Source organism: Sylvia atricapilla, chromosome 4 (assembly GCF_009819655.1).
Source record: "Sylvia atricapilla isolate bSylAtr1 chromosome 4, bSylAtr1.pri, whole genome shotgun sequence".
NCBI lineage: Eukaryota > Metazoa > Chordata > Aves > Passeriformes > Sylviidae > Sylvia > Sylvia atricapilla.
Window position 1 is genome coordinate 9,243,353 of NC_089143.1, and position 27,260 is coordinate 9,270,612.

A 27,260-nucleotide genomic window follows, 5' to 3' on the forward strand; every position below is an offset into this window, starting at 1 on the left:
GGTTAGGTGTTCCTCAGATATCCTGCCAAACTAGTCATTAGAAAATGTTAATATAATCAAATTAGGAGCAACTGAATGCTCACTTGACATTTGAAAATTGAAAAGAGCTCCTAAAGATTAGAAGAAGCTTTCTGAACATACCATTTGTTACAGTCAAGGTTCCCCATAATGTGTATATAGTGGTTTTATTTAGAATCACATCTGTTTGCATAAATAAAACACATATACTTTTTTCCCTGAAAAAGATCTCTACTTAGCAAACATTTGTGTTCAGCAACTTCTTAAAGGTCTGTATCACTGAACTGAAGAAAGAAGAGATTTTTCTAGGCTGAAGCCTTGCAACCCCTGATCCATTTTCCAAATCAATGATGTATAACACACATTAGGACCAGGTGCAACATAATTCAGTGCAGTGTAGCAGGCATATATATTCAGTGCCTTAACCAAAGACTCATCTGGTCTGTGTTTTATGCAGGGTATTAAAAGAGCATGAAATGAAAGAAATGCACCAGAAAACATGCACTGAAAGTGATCAGAAAAAGAGTTGAGATGCAAAACATATTTTCTAAGTTTATTCTCCACTACTCATGCTCATGATCTGTCACATGAGCCTAGATAACAAAAATGTCCAGCCTTTATTTTATTTACACTCACAGCCAATTAAAACTTCTCCTCATATTCTAACCAAAAAGTTAATTTGGTTCACTTTATGATAAAGCATTTGCATTTACTTTAACCTGTAAGGGCTTTTTTGTAGCCAAGACAGCTTTTGTAGCCTTTACAGCAATGTATCATGGTGAAATTAAGCATTATAATTGAAAGAGTAAGACCATAAATTCACACCTTGCATGTTCCTTTTTCTCCATCTGCAATGGCTTTTTAACATCTTCCAGTTTGCCTTTCTCTTTACTTGTATAGGGTCCAACTAAAAAGGAGTTAAATGGAACTATGTTTTTGGGCTGATTCATTCTGGCTCTCCGGGTGGCAAAGTCATCCTTTTCTAAATCAGGAACTCTGCTGGCTGCTTCATCTTCTGAACCAGAATCCTTTCCTTGATAATGTGTCATGAAGGGGTTGTCCTTACGAAGGATGATGTCTGGGGTGCTTCCACTGGGGTCTTCACATATTGCCTTTTTACTGACACAGAGCAAAATTAAATAAAGCTCTTGATGCACCAGGGGAGGAGAGGACAATGCAGCACTCATGTCCAGATCAAAAAACAGGCACACTTAATCAAATACGCTACAAGCTGCTGTTAGCTTGCACGAAGCCTAGCTAGAAATAAATCTTATCATATACAAGTAGCAAATTCACAAAGACTTTACATAAAAAAAAAAAAAAAACAAAACAAAAAAAACCAAAAAAACAACAACAACAAACAACAAACTTGTAGAAGGGAATACAGGTGACCTCCTCCCTGAAAAGTAACAGCTGTGTTAATTACCCAATTCAGCCTCTCCCCTGATCAGTCACAGCTATATCCAATAAAGACCAGTGTGATAAAAGGGAGTGGGTTAGCTGGTGAGGGGAACCATGAAGAAGAAGGATCCTTGGAAGGGAGAGTCACGACTGTCAGGTCAGTCTGGGTCTGTGGTTAGGGCCTGTTGTTGCAACCTGCAGTCACAGTCTAGCTGGGTAAAAGCCTGCAGTCAGAGTCTGCAAACTAATAACTGCAGTCACAGTTTAGCAGGAAATAACCAGCAGTCAGAGGCTGCAAGGGAAACCTACAGTAGGAACTTGCTGGAGCCAGGATGGCTGAGCTGTAAAGAGGAATGAAGCAGGACCTTCTCATGCTGTGATAAACAAGAACTGTGTCATTCTACCCTCTAACAAGAGAGCTGCTGCAACAAAAATCAACACGTTGGACCTTTACTTATTTTAGCTATAGCTGGAAGAACGAGTAAGAACAAATTTTAGCATATGAGATGCAGTGAATGTAACTGGCAGCATTAAACTTCTTGAACACTTCAAACAAAGGAGGGAATGTGATACAAATACCTGATCTTTGGCAAATGTTGCTCAGCTCTGAAATACCAGATATGTGGTGTTTTTCTTAACTGCTTTATTAAAAAAAAATCCCATCTGATTAATCACTAAGGCTGTCTACCCCAGTATGCTAAATTGCTTTCTTCTGGCATGAACCATGATTGAGTCTTTTCCTAAATAACCTCTCCTTCCCTACAGAATAAGCCCTCTATGCCAATGCTGACATACAGTAGCTGCAAGGATAGAACACCAGTGATATTGGCATCCTGGAAAACATTGCCACCTGCCTTCATCAGAAACACAACTGTTATCAACACAGCCTTGCTGTTACTGAAGATTATGACAATAAAGACACTTGACAGCTGGTACCCATAATGATTAAGCTTATTTTAACTTGTAAGGGTCAATACTCTTAGGCAAACTGAAAAGACAGATGGCAGGAGCTAAGCAACTCTCACATTTTAAAATCTAATTGTTTGTATTGGTATTTTAGGAAGTTGGGCAGCAAGGACTGTTCCATGCAGTACTTTTGGAGGCATTTGCTCTGTCATGTAGCACATCTTGCTATACAAAGTGAAATAGAGGGGATCACAAAGGATTAAACAGACTGGCATTAAGAAAGCAAATCTAAATAGCTCAAGGTTTGCTCTGAGCTTCTCTACTATCTAAACTATAAAGAATGCTTTTAAAAAGCATTTAAAGCATTTCAAATCCCTGCAAGCCCGCTACATGCACCACTTGTTTTATGTTCTCAGCTGCTTTCAAAGTACTGCACCACAAAGTTGCTGGAGAAACTTCTGGGGAAGCCATAAACCATCCATGACAGACCAGCCTGGCTCAGGCTCAAAGGACATACAAAACTATCTGCCTTTGCCTCCTTACGCTGCAAAACACAGGCTCCCCTGTTAGTGATGTGGGGAGTATGGTCTCAAATTAGCTAAAGGCAACTTTTTCCTTAGATCTCTTTGAAGGATCAAGATTTCACTGAAGGCAACAGAACAACACTGGCCAATAGCATTGCAAATGGGAACTGCTGTCCCTGTACCTCATGAATATTTGTGTTGACAACTGCTTCAGAAACAGCTGGCTCACCAAGTGATTATTTAGTAAAAACTGCTGGATTTTTCAGTCTCATGTTCACCAATGCTAGGAAACTTGAGAGCAAATGTAGCATTTCTGAGAGCAGTGGTTTTGACAACAAAGAAATCTTGAGTTATAGTATTCAAAAGTACAACTATGAGCCACTACAATAAGAAACTTACAGCTTTTAGTACGTAACTAGACTTCGGTAATCAGTTTAATTTACTATTTTTTTCATGGAATCAAGGATTAGCTGTGACATTTTGTGATCTCCTGAAACAGTTTATGATGGTCTCAAAATTGTTTTTTTAAGGTTAGTTTACCATGGAATAGACAGCAAAGACAAAATAGTAGATTTAGCTGCGAATTGCTCTTGTACACCCTGACCCAGCTGTTGCAGAAACAGTAAATGGGTCAATGCTGGTACAGTAGGTGCTCCCAAAGTGACTGCAGGCATTTGCACTCCCTGAAGCAATGTCTCATAAAGGCTTGTGGATCTTTCTACTGCATTTCAGACTGATGGAAGGGTTTTGGATCCCTATGCTCTGTCAAGGAAAGAATCCATGTTGTTTTTCAACTAATGTATCATAAACGCTTGCTCATATTTCCCCCTAAATTCTCCCCTCCACCATCTCTTTAAAAACACTTAATTATTCTCTTTTTAGGGTGTCTCCATGAATGTGATCCTTACCTTTCATATACAGTACAGTAATTAAGAGACAGATGTGCAGGCAATAGGCAAGCAAGGAGAATCACATCAATAAAACAACATGCAATAGAGACAATTCACTCTTTTGGGAAGGGGAATTACTTTTTGGCATGCATTTCTGTAGCATCTAATTCAGCTAACTAAAGCAGCTCTTTCCTAGAACATGCTACAGCAATGGAGATAAGACCTTAGACTCCAACCAAAAATATATTTGCATACAAGTACAAATCTTTCCTGTTCAGGATTCAGAAAAGTCTCCTACTGAGTTTTTAAGCTTTAGGAACAATTAGATGCCTTGTAGAACTCAAAAGTCACAGTGGGTGCCCTCCAGAGGTCAATAAGTTGAGAGGAAACAGTGTGTAAAAAACTCTAAGGAACTAAAATAAAACTGACAACCTAAGGTGGAAAAAAAGGCAAGAGAGAGAGGCTGGTATCAGAGGAATAAGAGGGGTGAAAGAAAAAATTATCAGAATACAGAAACAAGAGGAACTGAGAATTGCTGAGTGCAATTAGTGCATGGAAAATTGAACTTGATGCCAAGAAGAGAGGTAAAACGGAGATGTTCAGATAATAAGACATTAAGAAATATGATTAAATGCTCCCCTGTATCCTAGAGTGTCATTACTAAATTCTTCCTTTCTCCTCACCCCTTTGTATATGACCTTTCATATACAAAGAATTTTCCTTACAGACTTCTGGCCCCTGTGTCTTCTCTGCTATGTCTTCCAACAATCCCCAGAAGCAGGCTCCTACTTCACTACAGTGATGCTTGGGTTACAAAGCTCTGCTCTTTGACCCTTAGCCGGGACAGAAAACTTTCATCTCCTCCTTCCAGCTGCCAAATTCCACAAGTCACTTCCACTGAGAGCAAGGAAGAAAAATTACTTGTTATTTCTCCTCCCTTCTCCGTAACGCCTGTAAGGACAACAGATTGTCCAAGGAAAGAACCACACATTTGTTCACACATCCTTCCTCTCTGGACATCAAAACAGTAGATGAAGCACAGAGTTGGAAAAGGGTCTCAACATGGTGAGCATCCAAACAGAGCTACTTGTTAAGCACTGCACTGCTAAACACAAGCAATGACTACATTTTGCTACATATTACTACATCACTACCATTAATATTACAGCCTTGGACTTGGAATAGGATTATGCTAATACCCCTCTGGTTTATGGATTCCCAGTTGACTAAAATAATAAGTGAGGCTGAAGAACTAATTTATGCCAGATAGCTTCTCATCATTAGCACTGGGCTTTGTCAAGAGTAATACCCCACAACCAGATATAAACACTGGTTCAGTACAGCTTGACAACAGTGAAGTAGACCTGAGAAGAGGACATGTGACAGCATATATTCTGTGACCATTTCATCTGCATATGACACATCTGTATGGTGTTGCGCACCAGCTTCACTGCACCTATGAATAAACTGTACCACATATGAGCTACAATTCTTCCTACTACATTTCAAAGCCGAGACTGTAGACCAGCATCTGCAAAACTGCCCGCTGTTAGGATCTCACCCCACAACACAAAATGTTTTGCACAGGAGGACATTTGGACACTTACCCTTTAGCCAAACCATTTTGATAGTTTCTAAGTGCCTAATCTTCTGACATGTTAGCTGAAACTCTACTTTGCAGGTCATCCCCATGAGTAGAAGAGATTGAGATGATGAAAAGGCATGGGCTGTGAACCTAGCCATCATTCATTCAGATCTCAAAGAATAAGAAATATCCAAATTGAACAATATACAAAAATAAGTAATATGGTAATAAGTGAATAACTACATATGTTCCATTCTAAAGTCAGTTAAACTATGTTTGCTGAACTATGCTTCCATACTTTAACTGGTACATGTGTTAACAAGCACTGTGCTTTTACAGTTCCTGCCATTAAAAAGAAATGTATCATTTATTAACACAGCTAAAAACATCAATCACTGAAAAAAGTTTGGTTCAGTAAACTGAACCATGCCACCAGCAACAAGTAATATAAATTTCTGAAACTTTTACCTAGGCCTTTTAATGTAGATTTCTATACTTTATATATTTGTATTTTATATTTCTAGATTTCTATATTCTATATTTTTTTATTAAATACAAGAAAGCATTAAGTGGAAGACGACAAGTAGTGATTGTAGTAGTTTTTCTGGAGCCTGTTTACATTATGCTGTAAGACATCACAATTTCTCAACACAAATGCAGCTAGCATCATACAGCTCTGCAATCCACAGCTGCCACATCACAAGCTTTTTCAGACCAAGACCTTCACTAGCAATTGTGAGTGCTTAGCAGACGGGATTTTTGTTAGATGTGAAATTGCAGTGGATTGAGGAAGCCCACACTTCAGCCAATCCTATAACTGTGAGGCGTGCACGAGTTCCCACACTGTTGGGCTAACCTGCCATAGCGCTGGGCTGCTGACATGACCTTAATACCAGCTTGTTCCAGTCTTCTTAACTTCCTCATCTCTTCCACATCTTTCCCTTTGGGTGCTGATGTTTCTTTTGCACTGCATGAAGGAGACTGGTCTGTGGAGTTTTCTTCACTTTGAATCACACCTAATTGATTTTTAAGGGAGCTTGCTTCAGGAGCCATGGAGCCCATTTTCTCCTTTTCACACAGTCCTGATGTTTCATTCAGTTCTTCTATGGTTTCAGGGTGGGGTTTGCTATTGAATTATATAAGGTAGTTTAATGTAGGCTGTGCCTAAAACATGCACACTTATAACCACATTTTGCTGAAATCAAGATGCCAAAGGATGAATTCTGATGAATAATCAGGGAAGATAATTATGCTCTTTAAAGGAAGTTGCTTCTTAGTCCAAATCAAAAGTGATGTATTAGTTGACAAAACCAACATGCAGAGTCACACACAGAGTCACAGCTATATAAACCATACTGGTGTATTAAACAGAGCATACAAATAAATTTATTTAAAAAAAAACAAAAATATTATCTATTTTGAGTAAATATATAGAACATTGCTTTTAAGTATCACTTGTCAGTAATTGTCTTGAGAAATGAAACAGATTGTCCAGAACAGTATTTTCCAGCCATGGGTTTGAGTCAACATCCATGTTACTTACATTAACCAACATCTTGTCAAACACAAGCTATACATTGCATTGTAAATAATGACATCACAACAATGATATTCCACTTGTTGCTTTTCTCTTAGCTTCACCAATTGCTAAGAACTACCTATCGGTACCACACCCGCAAGAGATTTATTACAGTATCTTACACCTTGTGAAAAGAATGAGACTTGGGCAAGTGTTAAAGCATCATCACTGAGGAAAGGGGAAGGTGGACAGGCCAGTCTTACCTGAAAGGTTTGTCTCCCAGTGGTGAAGTTGCTGTGCTCCAGCTCTTTCGGTACTCCTCTCGTTCAGCTTTCTTTTTCCGAAGCGGGGCGGGTACATAGAAAGTCTGATTGCTCTTGTTTGGGAGGTACTGGTTAAAAGGCACAGCTGATTTAGGTTCACCATGTGAGGTCCGCCTTGCCAACATGTCATCTTTTTTCACATCTGGCATCTTTCTGTGTGGCAGGTCAGTTTCTGAGTCACTTCCTCTCCCTAGTGAGGAAGGAGAAAAAAAAAATCCTTTGCATTTTCACTTTCATCCAGTTGTTTGGGTTATTTTTAAACTACAAATCAGAAGACGCCACCAAAAAATTACATTTAGCCACTTTTACCTGCATTTGTATTTTAAAATCAGTCACTGAAGATAGTAACGATATCATCTACACAGACAGTAAACTTTTTCCCATCATTCCCTGAAAAATTCATCTTCAGCCACAGGAGTTTTCCTAAAGTCCAGATGACTCTTAGTTGTACATTAGGGCACGTCTGATCTGATTCACAGTCCTGAGCTTAGACTTATTGGTGCCCAGCTCAAGCACAAGCAAAAAAAGGTTCCACGTTGTATAGCTACAGAATGGCAGGAATATGGGGATGTTTCTACACACACATTAACACAGCAAGTTGAACACAGACAACATCAGCTTTGGTCAAGACCTGAGAATAGCAGTGGCTGTTATGAACCAGGGGTCTCCACGGTCTCTCTCCAGTCTCACTGGTTGCCTAGTCAATCAGTCTAGCACACTGCAAAATGGACAAAGACTTGATAGGCAGATGGAAAGGTGCAAGGAGAGAGGGAAGTGATCTCAGGATTTAGGTGTGGAGAAATAAAGTGGCAGAGAAAAATCAAGAGTTGGAGAGAACAAGATACGAGGTTAGCAGAGCCGGGTGACCACTTGATTTTGTTCAAATGAACTAAGCTTCCTGATATTTATAACCTTTATTTAAGACACTGAAACTTTGCCAAGTTTCTGACTTGAAACTCCCAAATTGTAGCAGAAACACCCTAAAGGGCATTTGCAGTGTGGAGCTGCTCTCATACTGATTTTAGAAGCCACTTCATAGACATTCACTAGATTCCTTGCACCATTATGAGCCTTTTAAAATAATTCACAAAGAAGTTATGCAAATAGTTTTCTCCCAGCAACGTAACCTTATCACAGGCCCTGGTTTGAAGAATGAAATGGAGTGTGTTCAGCCATTTGTCCCATCAGCATTTGTATGTTCTCCAAGCTGTGGAGAGTTGGATGTCACTGGTCATTGGCCCCTTTGCAGCACTTGCATATGCAGTTAGCTGTTCCCCTTTTTAAGGGTGAAGGGAAGTCACTCAGGTTGTGTCCTCTTGTTAATTCAGAACACTAGTAATTTAATTCACTGTGCTACGTACTGAACAACTGAAAACAATGAAGTCATAAAAATCACAAGTAGCTTGTGTATAATTCGAAGTGGGGGAAGAAAAAGAGGTCTAAATATGCTAGGAATGTTATTTGCAAAGAGCTTTTGCAGTAGATGGAGTTATTCATGATTTACTTGGAGAGAGACGAAGAAGAGTGAAAAGCAACAGTAGGAAAAGACATGACACAATAGAAATGAATGTTAGACAAAAATCACAATTAACTTTTTTGTTAGTAATCTTTTTCTTCAACAATTTTGTAAAGAACTTATGACAACTAGCACCACAATTGGTACCCTGAATCTATGTCTAAACAAAGAGTGGAGATACCATCACAGAATTATGGGTGTCTGAGGACAGCTGAGGCTTGAAGGCTGTAGTGTCATCAGACAAAGCAGGGCACAGAGAGGGTAAAAGATAAGAAAAAGATCCCTTACTGTTATTTGCTATTCTGACTGCTTTTGACTTTGCTCTGGTGTCTATTTTTGTAACACAGGAAAACCAGTCTCAAACTGGCCAACAGAAAAGCTGAAATAGATAACCACAGTAGCAAAGGAATTAGAACACATTCCTCTCATTACTGATGTGCCAACAGCATCCCCAAGCTGAGTACTTCAAAGAAAAAACAGATTCTTTAATTATTCATCTTACACGTGAAATTATTTTCAGCTCAACTTGAAGCTAAAGCGCCGAATGGAAGATGCAGCTATGCTCTACATTTATAACCTTAAGTTTTTTGTTCTCATTTCCAAGTAGAAGCAGCAGCAGTTTCCAGAACTAGTAACAAGCAATTATACACTATAGACATACCTAGATCCTTCTTAAAAGGATCCACGCACAACTGCTGGCCAAGCAGAGGATTTTATTCATTGGCAACTCTAAAGCCAGTTTAGAATGCAAATCTTCTGTGTTTTAAATATGTGTTCTACTCTACCACTGGTTTTGTTTGTTTTTTGCTAACTGACAGGCTCTATATGGGACACCAGAGCAGTTCCTCAACAGTGAGACAAATCACAGATAGCATTTGTGAAGGTAGTATCACTTACTGCTTCCACCTAAACTAAACACCTTAGGATCACTTAAATAATGTCCATTCAGGCTTTCTTTTCTTCTAGAACTGGAAGGAATCACAGTTTTAGTTCACAATATTATTTGGTTTATAAAGCTCCTATTTGAATGGAGAAAGAAGTAACAAAATCAAAATGTTTTCCTCCATCCAACTTTGCATATAGAATCATAGAATTGTTTAAGTTGGAAAAGACCTCTAAAGATCATCGAGTCCAATATACTGTTTCTATCAAAAACTACTCACAGCTGAGTAAAACACATGCCTGCTGGGACCACAGGAAGAGGTTCAACATAAAAGAGGTCAGCCAAGTTACACCTCACCTGCAACTGTTGGAGGAGACAGCTGTGAAGTTACAGCAGTAGTAAGCAGGGAAAATAGGACACACAAGAAAGTGTTGGCTGGACAAGTCGTACATGTGCACACAGCATCCGCACGCACCCTGCTTAAAGACTAATTTTTCAGAACAAGCATTGTGTGCTTTCATCTTATTTTGTGTTTGTTGCAGGCTCAGGAATGTGACAAGATAATACGTCAAACAATCTGTGGCAGGCAATCTCAAGACCTTTGTAACATCTGGTAATACAGCAGTAGTTGACAGGACAGCATCTACAGGACATATGTGACTGGCTGCCTACCAGCTCCAGTAGGGACACTAGAGATTCCCTGAGCACCCAGGATAGAGCAACACTTTTTGATTAGGTAGGACATGTGAGGTGGCCCTATTTGCCAACACCAGGCTTGTCTCATTTACAAAGGCAGAAAAACATTTTATAATGTAAAGCCTGTGCTCTACTCAGTGTCTGAGGGGTCATGAGGCTGTTTCAGGAATCATCCCCAGCAGCTGGTTCTGGATGGTCAACCTGTAACAGCCCAAACACCACAGACCACTCAGAGCAGCAGAGCAGATCTTAGCTCTGATTTTCCCAGAGCTCTTTCATAATTCTACTGTGATACCAGCTCTCCCTGCCAGCTTTCCAGTTCTAAGGAGTTCCCCATCACCTCAGGAATTCTCTCATGTGTCCGGTTATGATTAGCACCGGTTTCTTTCACACTGCCAAAAGCAGTATGAACATCTGGTTCCTACCAAAAAGTCTTCCTGCCTTTCCTTTTTAAATTAAATAAACAATATTACTAAGGAGATGTGATTCATGTGTGCAACATAATTTCATCTGATGATGAAGTTTGACTTACTCATCTGTTTATCAGGAATGTAACTGCACAGAAAGAGCCTCCATCATGCATCCTTTTGTCCTAAACCAGAATCCTGCTCGTGACTGTAACCTAAGTGCACGCTCCACATCTATTCCTAGCAAATCCTTCATCCAGCATGTTGTGTTTACAAGCTTCTGAAAACCTCTTCAATCAGAAAAGGAAGGCAGAGAAGCAGCAGCCCTTCTGTATGCCTAGAGCTGCCTGCCCTCTCACAAATGTGTACAAAGCTCTGATGCTGGGAAGTATTCATTTACTAATTTTTCTAAATGCCATAAAAACATAAATGACATTTGATAAAGTGCTGTACATCAGACTTCAAAACTCTGTCAAATATCAGACATTCTCAAAATATTTCTACGTCATTTATGGGCCCTGCATTTACTTAAGCAAACATTTTATTCACTACAATTCGCTGCACTCTGTTCCTGTGATTTTATTTCTTGCCTTAGCCTAGTTTGTAAGTTAAAATGAGTCTGCATAACATCCTCTTACACCAAAACCCAGAAAAACACCCTTCCCATCATAAAATTACACTGCAATGATGTAACTCATTTCCCAATGCTACGCTCTCTTGAGAGAAACTTCAGGTAAGCTGTGGGCAAAGTCATCTACACCTCAGGGAGCACAGATCAGCATTTGCAGAGAAGCTCTCCCAGCGGGTTTGCCCGACACAGAGGCTGTGTGCAGCTTCTGAGTGGCACATTTACTCCAGAAACATTACCTCTGTGTCACATTATGCATGTGCCTGGTACTTACCATCACTACTCCCTCTGAGCACTACATCTGGAGACGGTGTCTGCTGCGAGCGGGAGCCAAAGGAGTCCAGGCTGTCAAAGGAATCATCTCTGCCGTGCCGAGGCGGGGACAGGGAGTCGCTGCGCTCGGAGTCCCAGCAGTCTATATAGCCGCTGTCACGAATGCTGCGCTTGGGGCTCTCAATGTCCTCCGTTTCCTACATGGAAATACAGCGGGAGCCTCTTCATAAAGAAGGCACTGACACACTCGTGAGATGCACTACACATCAGAAAACAAAGCATCTTCCCAAATGCTAAAAAATCTCCTCCCCAGGAAAGGGTTTCCTTGGGGTTTTGCCCCTTCTTCCCTTCAAAACAAAGCGCAAGCTTGCAATAACCCAGCTTTATGCTGTTTAAAAACAAGCTACTCTCGTTAGATTAGTACAATGAACTGAGAAAAAGTTCCAACAGACCAGTTAATAAACTGATCAAAAGTGAAAGTAACCTGAAACTTGACTTGTCGTCCACAGTCCATAGCACAGCCAAAGGCACTACAATTTTAACATCGTGCCTGCATCAGGTTTAAGTTTGCTGCTTTCCAAAAGATCCCCCCCTCTCCTTGCCCATCTATTGTATCTGGCCAGGACCCCAGCAGACAGAATTTGTTGTTGCTGCTTCAGCTCGGCAAAATAATAAAGCAGTGTGCTTCAGCCTCCGTCTACCTTGAAGAGAAATTCCTGTTATGAAAGAGGGATGTCTTTCTCAAGCAATCAGCAATGAAAAATATGCAAAATGCTTTTCCCGATGCCTCAGAAGAATTCAGTTGTGCTCTTTACTCTTTGCCAGCTCCTGGCTCTGGGGGATATGAAAGCACTTGTAGCTGACCCACATGTTCAGAGCAGGGAGAACAATGGTTGTCTTTGACAGCCCTGTGATTATAAATTCTTTCCAGTGCAAGCAGCACATACTAAAACACTGAAACTCCAGCAGAGGGAAAGGTCAATAGAAGCCATCCTCACCCTTGCATTATAATAAATCCCTTGTTTTAGAGTGTCTTAACATTAATTACAATAGCACAGACTGAGAAAAAACAAAAATAACTAAGTTTGTTCAGAGATAAATCTGTTTTTTTCTCCCCCGACAGTAAGTAAAGTCAGAGATGTGGGCGCCATTATCAGACTGACATTTTGTGACCCAAAGAGGCTGGAATGTGATTTTTTTTTTCTTCCCCAGAAGCATTTGAATATTAATTCCTAATTAAGAAGCACCCCCTGCTTACTACTAGCTGAAGCACAATGGCTATATTGAGCAGAGCTCCCACTGTCCCTGACTGTGAAGGTTTTACCCGTCACTAGTATTGCCAATGAGAAGATCAATCAGGAATATCACAGTAGGCTATGGCGGGCTGCCTCCACAAAAAAGTGAGTTTGCTGGAAAAGTGATGGAGAGAGGACTGTGGTAATACACCAACAGTCCCCTGCCCAACAAGAGGGAGGCTTGAAGCAGGACTGAGACATCAGACCAAACTGCAAACTTTTCAGGAAGAAGGCCTAATTAGTGCCACTCACTACTAATCTGCCAAAATTCCACATTAAGGGCAGCGGCAAAGGTCACCTAAGGCCAAGCTAAACTGTGGTAATGCCATTAAGTAACCTCGCAGTAAACAGAAGTGAAAATATATTCTAAAAACAGATAAAATGCATTTTAAAAAGTTGCAAGGAATCCTATGTAATTTCCTTTCCCAATTCTGCTTAGTGAACTAAAATGCTAACAGAAACAATAGACAACCAAAATCTCCCTGAAATCTGCATGATTTACACACAGCCAAGAACAAATCTACAAATCCTATGAAAATCCCGTTTGTGACACGATCCAAAAATCTTTTAAAAAATCCAAATTCCTTAAATCCACTCATCCCTTCATACCAATCAGCTATTCTCAATCTTTAGGCACATTTCCATTTTCCTAAATTACTGTATTTGAATGACAGAGAATTGCTCAGCAGCTACAGGGACTTTCAACTGGGCAAAAAGCCCCATCCCACATTCAATATCTCCCAGAGTTTGAAAACAGTCCAATTGTGAACTAATGAGTTCTGCAGAACCTACTTTCAATGGGCTGTTTATGTTAATTTTGCATGCTGCTCACTAGGAATTAAGAGGCAGGCACCAGGACAGGATCCTAGACTTCTGTAAACATGTTCTTTACAGCTTTCCCCTTGGCAAAGACACTCTGGCACACAATGCCGTCACACAGACGGGTACTTGTCCTGCCTTGAACAAACGTCATCTCCCGAATGCTATCAGTGGGAATGTGCTTATCTGTGGGACTGATAACACCACGACATGACACACAACAGTGCATTAGGCTTTCATGTTATCTAATTAAAAACACGGTATGTCACCGAGTGGCAGTTAAAGTCTGATTGCCAAATACAAGATGCATTTGTCCAGGAAGTTCCACCCACTGAATATAATCAAAAAGCCATGGCTGTTTTGTCACTGGGATTTTCTAGTTTAAAAGTAAATATGAATGAGTACTCAAAATAGTTAATGAAATTAAAAACAGAGTAACATGAATAAAATTAGAAATTAATATCCCCTTCAGCATGAGAAGTAGAAAAAGATGAGTCTGAGACAACTTACATCAGAGCTGTCTTTTGATTTGCTTATTAAAAAAGGAGGCTAGGGAGGATTTACAACAGAAAAACTAAACCACGCTGAATTTATGGTCAATTTAGTTATTAAAATCTGTGGAAAAAATGCCAGTAGAGAATGTGATAAAGTGTCTTTTCATCACTCTAGCTCAGCTATAAAGAACATCAGAGTGTTGCACAGCATGATTAACATGTTGTATTTTACAACCAAATCCTCTTCAAATGCAGTAACATACAAACCCACAATTGCCAGTGGGAAATACTGCAGGGGTACCAGAGCAGGGACGTGATAAAAGAAGTCGCCAGCAGCCCGCACAGCAGCATCACCCTAAATAAGACTTTTCAGGACTGCAAAATGCTCTGTTTATGCATTAAAGGCATATATAGCTTTCAACTTTTATGAGACTACCCTTCTCCCAGATTCAACATTTGCAACAAATCAGGAACTAGCCTCTTGCTTTTGCCCTTAATTTGCAGCACTCTGCAATGCCCAGCCATGCCCTTCACGACCACCAGCTCCCTGGAGAATGCTTCCTTTTGCATTTCATCTATTTCATCTCACAAAAGGGTCCAAGAAAGGACCTCCAAAATGCTCTGATGATTAGTTTCATGGGTAAGTATCACCTGGAAAAAGAGGAGCCTCATGGTGTGAGATTAAACATTAAAAAACAAATCATGATACTATGCAACACTAACATAGTGGCAAACTGCACTTCGGCTATTTTTCTGTGCTAGCTCCCTTGTTTGGGTTTCTTTCACCTTTCAGATTCTTTGGAGTGTGAACTGCTCCTTCCCTACTTCTATTTGTAAACAACTCAAGTACTGACTTAATCTTTTTATTGCTTAGGCTCAGTTATATCACTCGTAAGTTTCAAAGTCCCAAGTGATAAGCACAAGTCATTAAAGTGAAGACTAAAATAAAATTCTGCAGAGAAGCAGGATGTTCTCTTTCCCCTCTCTGTTTTCACCTGCTCGTTCAGAGGAACTGGGCTCACAAACAGGAATTTTACTCATCTAGTTAAGGTTCTTGGGTCACACCAGGGTGTAGCAACTGCTATCAGTCAGACAAGCGTTTCTTCTTCCCCAGTGGTGCTGGCCCTGTGAGACCCCAGAATGAAGAGCTACAGGTGGCACAGTAGCAGCAGCACAGAGCTCAAGGAGAATTTAAGTCCAGAGAGTCTCCCATGGTCCCCAAACTCTACTGTCATGACACAGCTGCTACATGAGGTGAGGAGGGAAGAGCAGGCATGAGGCTCTGTGGACTGCAGAACAAATCTATGTCCAACACACGCGGTGCCAGCACATGGTGCTGCCAGTCTTCTTCCACACCTGCTCCTTGCCCCTTCCATCCCCAGGAAATGCAGGTTTGGTTATCAGTGCTTTAAGCATGAACCATGAGGTGAAGTGTCTGATGTCGAGGTTCAGGGCATACTAGAATGCTCAACCAAAAATCCCCAAACCACACTACAGGGATCACAACTTTTCCCTTCCAACAGAGATCAGCCCACCATAAACCACCAAATATGATGTCAGCCAGAATTTAGAGCTTGGCAAAAACAGATTTATCCTAACTATGCCCTTGGTGAAATATAATCTCTTTCTCCTCCACTTCAGCTTTATTTAGATCCTTTGGTTTGATGCTTTATGTTGCAACACAAAACCAAAAAAGCTGCCCATGAGACTGAATGTTTTAAAGAAGAAAAAATTGTGCTCTTGTGAGTCCCACCATGTTCGTTTTGAATCTGAGCTCTTCTAGCTAAAACTTGGTGTCATAAATGAAAACAACTCAAACCAAAACGCACGGAAATTAAGATGAAAGAGCCACATGACAAGTCTAAAGCCCTATTTCACATCACTTGCTGCATCAGTGATACCGCCACAAAGCTGGCTGCCCAAGTGGTTTTCAGAGTTTGGTAGAATCAGAAATATTTTTGATGTAAGTAGAGGTTTACTAAGTAATTTGCACTCCAGCCCTCCTTCACTCCTATTTAGCAATAAAAGATTTATTTATTGGAGTAATAACTTGAAGTAAATTTTCACTCCCAAAACATAACAAAAATATACCTTTCTCATTTGTGCCAGGAAGCCTTCAAACTCCTTCAGGTTCAGGGTTGATCCACTATATGACGTGCAGCTGTTTGCTGCTTTCCCTAGCCAATAAATGGTGACTAATACCTGCAGAAGTTAATAAGAATTAATTTCAGCCATCTCCACAGTAGCTAAATTTACTTCCCTGCAACATCCCTCATTTATTCTAAACTGCACAGCAGCACAAAATTTTGTTATAAATCAGAATTGAAAGGGAAGTGCCCGTCAAAGGTTAAACATAAATACATCAGACAACTATGAAAATTTAAACAGTCCTACAAAATATGGAACTTAACATATTATCTCCCTGGTATTTTTAATAAAAATAATAAAACTGTTATATCTGCCTGGAAAAATAAACAGAAAATATGGATCTGAGTAGAAAAGCTAGACAAATAGATCTGAAACTTCTAGAAGACACGCATAAATACATTTGTTTTTAAATTCAATACAAAAAAAATCCCTAAAGAATACTAAGATTAGTAGTCTTTAATGAAAACCATTAAGACCAAGGTAATAAGGAAAGTACCTAGAATATCTGCCTGCCTAAAAGCATCCTAAATATGTGTCTATTTCAAGGACAAAAAAGGGAGTCACATTTTTAATCACCTTAATGTAAGTAACCAGATGACACAGGAACATTTCTTTCCAGGCTCCTGCTAGTTCAAGAACTGCTTAGCCTGAGATTAATCAAAAGCCATGAGCATCTGTTGTTTCTATCAGACTGCAGTGCAAAAGTTACTGATTTCATTAAAGTTCTGACTTGATACCTCTCCACAACTCAAAAATCCATTTAAAACTGGTAAGGGAAAAAGACCAAGAATTGCTCTTGCAAGTAGCAAAGATATCTGATCTGACACTGCTGGTGTTGCACTTGTTTTAGAAAATGAGAAATTAAGATGCTTAGGATGGTCACATCCAATACATCCAAAGATGCTGACATTTATACCATGCAGGGAAAGGCCTTTTCTGCACCCACATATGTCTCCACTTAGAGCAATTTCTTTAGTAATACCTGTGCAGCAGCTATTTGGGCTGAAAACTGCTCATCAAAGGTAATTTAATTCAGTGTTGTGTTTTGCACTGGTTAAAAATGACAAACCATGGCCCTAGAACTTAAGGCCTTTTCTCATTTAATGCTCCTTATTTTAGCATATTCCATGACATTGCAAAGTATTTAACTGCAGAATGAACAGGAAATATTTTGACGTGGAAAAGAGACGCAACAATAATAAATAATAGTTGCAATTAACTGCATCAAAAAAGATTGATAAACTGAAATACAGTATTTTATGTTTTGATGGGACAGGGCCATATACTTCATGCTATATAGTGAACTAAAGGAAACAAGACTAGCAGAAATCCCAAAGGGGGATTTCACTGGGAACAAACATCTCTCACACTCTTCTTCCCTAAAACATGCATCCACATTCCTCCTCAGCAACATGCTAGACCTTTCTTATCAGTTTGCTCTGGCATCCCCATCTTTCATTTAAGTGTAATGTCCAAAATTCTGCAGTACTTCAGCTGAGGCCCTGTCAGAATAGGATACAGCATCATACACACCTTCTGTTTAAAAACAACTGTGGTACATAATGTAAAATATGTATTTTATATATAAATATAGTTTACATTTTTCTTCTGTTTACAAGTAGTATACATGTCATGAAAAAACTGAGTAAAATTTTTAATAAAGTTCAAAAACGTTTCCCTTTTTTTAAAATTACATCCAAATCAAGACTATTGTGCTGAACGAAAGGAGGTGGTGTTGCTAGTACTGATTTTGAAACAATCTTTATTTGAACTGTTTTCCTTCAACCAACACCACTTGACAAATTCAATGCAAAAAGTCTTATAGTATGCATTCTCAACTTAAATGAAAATATTCACAAATAGCAATATTTCTAGCAATCAGGAAACTGTCAAATTCATTCTGCCATTCAGTTCATATATGAAGGTTACAGTATTTTTGGTGTTTTTATTTATTCTTGCTAGCATTTAGTTACATTCTCTCTTTTTCCTTTCTTTATTTGGATTAAAAAAAAAAAAAAAAAGGCAGAAAACTTCACATTTGCAAGCAATTCTGGCTGGCTGCCAGCTGAGGCTGCAGGATCATGCACCTGGAAAGCATATAGTGCCTACAAGCACATTATGGAGGATACTTTTGAAACTTCACCTTTAAAGGAATACATCTGTACAGAGATGTTTAGCCAGTGCCCACAAAGAGTGTAAAAATAGCAAAGCTGAATTTCTCCCCTAAAAATCTGTGTGCTGGGTGCAGAAGATTCTACTCTGCTGATGATGGAAAAGACAGGATGAAACAATTTGGGGGGAGGGGGTGGTGTGGGTGTTGTTTGGGGGTTTTTTGCTTCCAGTCATGGAAGTTATGATTACTGGCTTTCAAAGTTGTTAGAAAAAACCTTGGCATTTCCTATCAGATTATAAGGATTCAAGCCAAATAAAAATTTTACCAGTTTACAGATAACTAAGGACAGACAGCTTGCTAGGCTTTAAACTGAGACCAGCAAAGTTAAGACATTTTCTTTTCTAGCTAACAAGTACAGGATCCAATAGCATTGCCCTTAGTTTAAATTAACAGGAAATTGATGTTAAATGGAAATAGTCTTTCTGGGGAAACACTGATTTATTTGGAAGAACAGAGAGAAAGCTAGCAAACCTGACAGTAAGGCCTTGCATGCCAATTTAATGATCATTTTGCTTCATTTTAAATGCTTTGTGCAACTGTACTCTGTGCCTATATATTTGTGAAGGGCTACAAAAGTGTGGCTTCATGGGTGAATCAGACTGTTCCCAGCAAACATCACACTGGTCAGCACAGAAATCATTTTGTTTACCACTCATCTAAGAGTATCTAAGAAGACACAAATGTTCTCTATTTTATTTCTGTTGTAAGGCTGCTGAACCATAGCAGCTCTACCCAAATTTCCAGCAGAACCCAGTTAGGTTTGTATTCAGAAAGACTTTTCAGCAACACTCATGTTTTTATTGACATAACTCTTGATCAGGTCAATAACAGGATTAACCAGGCAAAAAGAAAAACTCCAAGAGATGTACTTACATTTTTCAGCTTCCTACTATAGTCAGTGTTCCTGGTTGCACACAAAAACACATAAAAAGATTAAAGAAAAAATAAAATCAGAAAGTAGACATATTTTCCAAGAGGCTGTATGCAGCAGATCACATTTTCCCTAACAAAAGCCTGCCGAATACTTCTGCTGTCTGGAAACACATGAAAGTTAAGAAGATGTAGTTCACACATTCATTTATTCATAACATGGGAGTATTTTGTCACCATTATTTCAATCATTAAGCTAGAATTCTGAGAGTACAAAAAGAAAATGTGTTTATAATGGTCCCACAGTAAAGTAGGACAATGCCAAAATATTTCCTTTAAACAGAGTTGCTGATTTCTTAAAAAAAGGAAGACAAAAGTCCTCACTGCTAAAATACATTCTGCAGTTATCCAACAGTCAGATTCTGCTCTGCAACCCATACAGCTTCTGGAAGCAACTGAACCAGCCTATGAGGCAGCACCAAACATTAAGGAAATATTGTGGATGCTTCTGTGGAAACAAACATTACAAAGAACAAAGTGAATGGATGAAGCAACAAAGACCCTGCCACTTAGAACATGCCACAGAAAACATTTATTTTTTAAAATGTATACTTGAGCACTCAGGCTTAACATTGGCATCATCCTTCTTGATTTATTTTTTTCTCTTAAGTTCATGGAAGAGTTTTATGTTAAAAACAACAAAGTACAAACATAAACAACATAAACATTTCAAAATCCAGCAAAGAAAGCATTAAAAAATGAAAGAAATACGTAGGTGCTGAAAACTAAATAAGACTACTTAGAATTAGTAAAGATTGTGTCCTGATTATTTATAGTGGAATTGTCTTCTACTGTAACAGTTAGACCACTCCAGCATTAAAGATTATCTGACAAAACTGAAAGTAAATGTACTCAAATCTGTCAGAACAACAAAAGCCTAAATATAGGCAATGATAAACAAAGTATTTTTGATAACATCTTTTTAAGCCAAAATTTTGTCCACTAGTACCTACACAATAAGAAAAATAGAACAGTCCTGTTTTTTTTCTTAGTAAAATAACAGTGGAAAAGAGTCACAAAAAAATTCCTTACAGCATTAGCTCATAACTTTTATAAGCAAAGTGATCCAAAAAATAGATCTAATGCATGCCTCAATTAGCATCTATATGGAAAAAAATTGTTAAAATGTTATTATCTTAAGCATGTGCAATAATGTCATACTCATCCTTTACCACAGAACAAATAATATTTTTACCATGTTTAAAAAAAAAATCACCCAGAAGTCTTCAATGAGGGAAAAAAAATCACCTTCATGCTTTGGGAACTAGCTAGCAGAAGACAGCCTTCAACATATTTCTCTAAAACAGTCATGGACTTGGCTTGTACACCTCAACTCAGTTACTCAGCGTGAACTTGGACAGTGCTAGGAAAACTTGGCTCATTTCCACAGCTGCTTTCTCTGAAGCCTTCCCATGCAGCACAGGGCCAGGCCAGCTCTGTGGGGTTTATGATGCCAGGTTTAACTTGGTGACACACTGAACAGCTCTGCTTCCAGCTCCACCCTAGCCAAAGCCTCTCAACCTGCCTCCACCAAGGTACTCCATCCATCCTCAACCCAAAAAAATTAAGGTTTTTATGAGAAAGGCTCTTCCTCTCTGGTTTCATATGTAGATTAGGGTTTTATATCAAGATTACGGATTGTTTTGCGACTCTCTCCAGTCAACCATAGTAATGATTTTACAGGATATCATGAGGAACATACTTCATTGAAGTATTATCAGATTTAGAAGAAATACATTACATAGCCCTCCCTCACTGCCATGTAGAGGGCAAGAAGGACCTCCTATTAGAGTCGGAATCTTGGGAAGGAGCAAAAAAATGGTATTCCTTAAAACAGTTTGATTTTCAGAGCCTTTGAATTTTCCCAGACAATGCCTGAACACCATGAACACTTGCCCAGCTTCCATTGCCAGAAAGGAATAAAAAAATGCTACTGAAATTTAGTAAATTGTTTCCATATACTTTTCTAAAATGGATATGTCTCACCAGGATTTCATTACTGATATTTTTGGCCAAATGAAATTAGACTGTTCAATCAACTCAGCAGCATTTGCTTGTCTGAAGAGCAATAACTTCTGTTATAACTGTAATAGTACATAGATTATTAGACAGACCCAAGAAAACTTCAGGAAAACTTTCAGGAAAACTTCTAAATAACACCAATTATAAATTTTGTTAATTTTATGAGAGTGTGGGGTGCTTTTGCTTTTAAAAGGTGAGGGGGGCCTGTGCAATTTGTGTGGTAGTGGGTGTGTGGCTTTGGTGAAAAACTATCTAAATTGTGGCACTTCCAGTTCACAGAGATTCTTATGAGCCAAGTTACTGTGTGTCTCAACCTGTAGCTCTTGCATGAAAGTGAAGGGACCATGCTTATGTCTGCATCTCATACAATCTGAGGCCTCTAATGTCCTATATATTGCACCATCAGAACAGTTTAATCAGGAATAGCAGAGCTGTGACTTCTTTTCCCCCAGACTACAATATTTTATTAGTTGGACAGACAAAAAAAGAATGTCATCAATTTAGATTAGGAAAACCCCTAAGTGCCTTGGAATCTCATTGCCTAACTAAGACAGTATTTTCACAAAATAACAGAATAAACTGAGTTGGAAGGGACCCACAAGGATCACCAATTCCAACTCCTGGCCCTGCCCAAGGCACCCCCAAGAGTCACACCACAGGCCTGAGAGCATTCTCCAAGTCTTGTCCTATTTTACAGAGCTGTGGTTGATGTCTCTGGGACAAAACCTGTTGAACAGAACAATCTATTTGTCCCAACACTGAAAGTTTCCCAAACCTCTGCTTCCTATTTGTCTTACACGAAGTACAATTCTACAGCCTTTTTGCTCATTCTTAAATATTTACTATTGCATCACAAGCACCTGAAACTGTAACACACTAGTCACAAACTGCTGTTGTACTTACTTGATGGTTACTCTGTTTGATGTGTCCTGCAGATCACCAGGATCAAAAAGCTGAGATTCTTTAAGGCCCAGTTCTTTGCAGCCTCTTAAGAATAATATTATATTATCCTGAAAAGAGACAAAAAACATAAAACCTCAACACATTAAACTCAGCTTAACTGAAAAAAACAATCTTACCAAACCAACTTTTCCCTAACTGGTCATGAGCAGTCATACCATTAGCTACATGAAAAACCAAAGACATTTCCAGGTTCATAATTTAAGAAGTTAGTGTAGATTTTATTTGAAAACCAGATACATACAAAACCTTTTTCTTCTTCTTTTTTCCCCAAGATATGCAACTACAACAAGCTTCTTGACTTGCTTCTTTTCAAATACAGATGTTAGCAACTTTTTTAACTGAAAAAGGCCCAGTAATTTCTCTACCTACTGCTGGAGGCTGCCACACAACCTCAGCATGTTACAAAGTAGAAAAGGCAGGATTTTTGAAGGGAGCAGGAGGAACAGATAAAGTAGATAAAAAAGCCCACTACCATTTAAGCAAGCAATTTTTTCAGAAAATACTTCACATGTCAGATATGAGCAAGCCAGTTAACACAACTGCTCTCCTGCCTCTCCAAAAGTAACCAGTCAAAAGCCACTGAGAAAAGAGATAGGTGCTTTCTCCTGAAATACAAACCTTGAAGTCACACTTCACATGGCCACTGTCTCTACGAAGAAACACCAACTTCGTAACACTTCTTATGGAGGACTTACTCTTTTCAAAGTGTAAAAATTAAAAGTCAATAACTAAGAGAGGCTAAGTAAAAACTGATGTCAGTCTCTTTCAAACCAAGTCCAAGCAATGACACTTTGGTTTGCGCCAAGGAGACTGAATCTGCATGTGTGCACATACAGTTATACAGGTTTTATACATGAGCATGTACACCACTCCCCTGTTACAGAACCAGTGAATATGCTTTACATGGATAAATCTTGCAGGCCAGTAGAGAATAGGTTTTTAGATATACACTTTCCTAGATCAGTAACTGCAATGGCAGATGTGTGGACAAGTACAGCCTGATATTCTTTAAGGAGTGTCATCTCGAACCTGCACCTAAGCTGCCACATGCAGAGTTACAGAGGAGCAGAACCTCAGCGAGTGATGGAGACCTGTTTTCACAGAAACTGGGAAGCAGAGGAGCCTGGTGGTGTTCAGCTCTCACCCACTCTGCATGACAGAGCAGGATTGGTGAGCAGGGCTCTCCCCACATCTGCCCCCAGGCCCTTCCTGGGGCTGGGGACAGCAGCCCAGTTTGTTCTGCAGGCAGCATGCTAATCGCCGTGGCTCTTGCTGTGCCAACACTCCCACACAAAGCTCGCCAGCCACACCACAGAAAACACAGACTTGAAAATTCAGAGGAGTTCAAATCTCCCTTTCTTCCCTGGCTGCAACTTAACAGCTCTGGAGGGGAGCCAGGGGGGGAAAGGAACAGCAGTTGAGAGAGCAGAGAGCCCATAACCCAGAGAGACAGCATCATTCACGAGATGAAAAAAAATGCCTGTAAAATTTTCCATCTGGCTTACTGTTTGCATTATAATTTTTCCAACTGCATCATGAATAACTCTGATGTTTAGTCTTTGATGGAGGACAGTTCTGGTCACCCTCAAATGGTTGGTGGAGCAATGTGTAAATCTAATAAATTGAATAAAAATGCAAAAGCATTCAAAGAAAGTTCCTAACAGTATTTCCAAATTTAACAAAAATATACAGGACATAGAGGTCACAGTAACCTAATAGACTTAGAAAACAATCAAAGGAGGAGGAATGCCGACGATAACTAATTGCATCCATCTTTATGCCTGCCAGAAGTTCACATCTGAGTTATGATAAGTGGTAACAAAAATACCAGTTATTTGGCAGCTACACAGTTTGGAAACCCAGGTCTTCTGTTGATGAGCAAATGCCTACTCCTAAAAGAAAAGCATCACCTACTCCTGCTTGGCTACATGCTTTTATTTTGATGGTCAGGATATGAATAACATTTGCCAAAGTCACTACCACCCAAACAATTCCTCAGAAAGCTGGTATCTTGTATGGGCACAAATAACAACACATGCCAACAAGATGCAATCAGTGAGCCCTGAAAGAAGTTTTTGCTTTTGCTAACAATCTCATAATTTTTACTTTCCAATGGTCCTAAAAATGGCACTTTGTTGGAAAGGACTGAAGAAAAATCCAACAAAGAAAATGCTTTCAAGTGATATATTTACTCAAGGACACCTGACTAGGCTGCCTAACCCCAAGCCAAAAATGTATCTCATACTACTGCAAAACTAAACTTTTCCTGATTTGCTCTGGTACAGATGAAATTCACATTTGTTAGTTCCATTGAGTCACTGGAGAAAAGCGCTCTGAAGCCATTGAAAGGAGAAAGGAGTCTTAAAGTTAAGACCCAGCTCCCATCAAAGATTTCTCTCAGGATTATTACACCTTGCATTGACCAGATACTGATTTCTTCAGTTCTCAGAAAATTTTGCTTTTATCTTTCAAGCGGATTTATTGTTCAGTGTTCTGTTAGCTGCAACTACGCATTTTTTGTTGTCACCTAAAATGCCATTCTGTCATTGCTGAAGAAACTAAAGAAAGCAGAAAAAACCAGGTTTACAAGTAGCAAGATATAAAAACCATCCTTACTTTAAGTAGGTGACTGAAAAGACACATTGAATGTGCCTGCCCAGCTCCTTTCAACTTGGCAGAGTTAAATAGGTCATGCAAATGGGTCACACTGCAGTGGCAAGGATCTCAGGGTGGACAGCTGCTGTGCCTCAGCTAACAGTGATATCTTTTACAGTGGTCTCAGAAGACACACAACCAGAATTTGGTCCCACTGGCAGCCCCTACGAGGCACTATCACACAATTTCCTCAATACATTAAATGGAAATGATACTGCTTTTCCCTCAGCCATTACTTTCTGCAGCTGCAGTGCTGGAGTAGACACAGTATTGGTCACTTGGTCAGCACATATTTTTTTACAGCCCCAAAGGACCTGCAACTGTCTCTTGGTGGCTCCTCTTGGTTTTATCCCATACCACTGTACAATCAAAAATCTTCTTTATACACACAGAGGAGGAACAAGCTGATAGGTTACAGCCTAAATACATTTTGCAAATTTTCTCTATTATTTTAATATATAAAATTTTATGTCCATAAATATCTATGTTTATACAGACCTATAAATCATAAATCTGTAATCTATAGGTATCACAGATAGGTATACAGTTTTATCTATCCTTAATCTATAAATTTACAGGTCTAAATAGGCTGCACAGAGAAGACAAATGCTTCAGTGTGGTGACAGACAGGACACAAACACAGGATACAGTGATAGGTTAAATCCCAACCCTTTTCTGCTTGCCTCAGCAGAGTCCTGACAGTTACTGTTACATCAGCACTACAAGCAATGGCATTTACTTGCAAGTATAGAACACAAAAAATTATCAGCGTAAATGTTTCACCATACTGAACAGTGGAACAAAAAATTAACCAAGACACAAAGCTGCAAACTCCCAGGCAAAACCAGCCATGAACCAGTAAGAAGGGTCATGGACAGATGAGGACACAGCACACTGACTCTTCAAGAACTTAGTCAGAAGGATGCACAGGAAGGAAGGGGAAAATGCTCCTGCTCTCACAGCTGCATGTCAACACCATCATCTTTTGATCCCTCCTGGTGTGTAATCTTACAGACTCACCTCTACAAAATCACTTTGCCAGGACAATCATCTGAAGATAATGCAGAGAGAGTAGGTGGTGGAGGAGTTCCACCTTTGTGAAGGTGGAGGGAAGGGAATGAGGGAGGGGGGGAAAGATAATACATTGCTCACTTGTAATTTTTTGGGTTTTTTTTAACCTGTGTGTTATGAATATGAAAAAAATGTTCACTGTATAGCATTAAGTAAGTTTCCTCACGCAGGAAGTGGAGCACAAAATCCTGAACTCTGTAAAAAAACCCTCAGAAATTGGCAGCTGAATAGGACAGACACCCTGGAAAGCCACTGCAAATTCACACAGTAGCACTGCCAACACACAAGATAGTTCAAGCTAGCGAGAATCAAATATTCACAGCAGGCAAATTCTCTCCATAGGATCTGCTGATCAGATGCAATGGCAAACAGCTTGAACTTGGCCCACTTCCATTCCTTTCATCTGCCACAATACATACAAAACAGTCTCACTGTATTCACACTGCAAATTGGTTCTACAGCTTATCACTGTGGAGCCATCGTTTGTCAGATGCTACTGCAGGGCCCAGATGAGATAAACTTGGGGAAAATAAAGGCAAGCCAAGCTGTATGTCTGCACAGAACTCTGAATAAAATGCCAAATACATGCCACTTCTGCAAGCTGGAGATATTATTAGATGCCAGTAGCACTGCTCTTTGTTTTGCAGGACAGCTGCAGACAAACAGGTGGCCTTTTTCATTTCTGGAATGCTGATATTTTCCCTGCTCCAGAATAAATTAGAAGATCTCTAAAATAAAAAAAAAGAAAATATCCAAACTGCTTTTCTGAGCAGTTTCCAACGAACTCTTAAAATACTTTTGTTTGGTCTCAACATTTCTTCCTAATTCCCTTTTTTTTTTCCATCTTATGTAAGTAAACAGTGGTGATAAATTAACTACATAAAAGCAGTGGATATTGCCTGATTCACAGAAATGCTGAAATATTCAGGTAAAGTCCACCAGGAGAAAACTTCTATAAGAAAGGCTGGGAACTTTTCATATGTATATGTATATGTATATGTATATGTATATGTATATGTGTATGTGTATGTAGTGTATATATATGTATATACATAGACATACACATATGTATGTGTTACTCTTTCTCCAACATACTTTTCTGTGTATGTTTAACTATATAC

General features: G+C 39.3%; 1 protein-coding gene across 1 annotated transcript in view; it reads right to left on the reverse strand.

The window, feature by feature from the left end:
* The window catches only part of LIMCH1 (LIM and calponin homology domains 1), a 175,416-nt gene that overhangs the window by 50,297 nt on the left and 97,859 nt on the right, over positions 1-27,260 (reverse strand). Inside the window, exons 4-10 of the mRNA XM_066317063.1 lie at positions 22,354-22,460; positions 19,372-19,402; positions 16,269-16,379; positions 11,571-11,766; positions 7,107-7,356; positions 6,181-6,450; positions 844-1,137 (exon numbers count right to left, since the gene is read on the reverse strand). Of these exons, the coding sequence (XP_066173160.1) occupies positions 844-1,137; positions 6,181-6,450; positions 7,107-7,356; positions 11,571-11,766; positions 16,269-16,379; positions 19,372-19,402; positions 22,354-22,460 (1,259 nt within the window). The remainder of the gene's footprint in view (positions 1-843; positions 1,138-6,180; positions 6,451-7,106; positions 7,357-11,570; positions 11,767-16,268; positions 16,380-19,371; positions 19,403-22,353; positions 22,461-27,260) is intronic.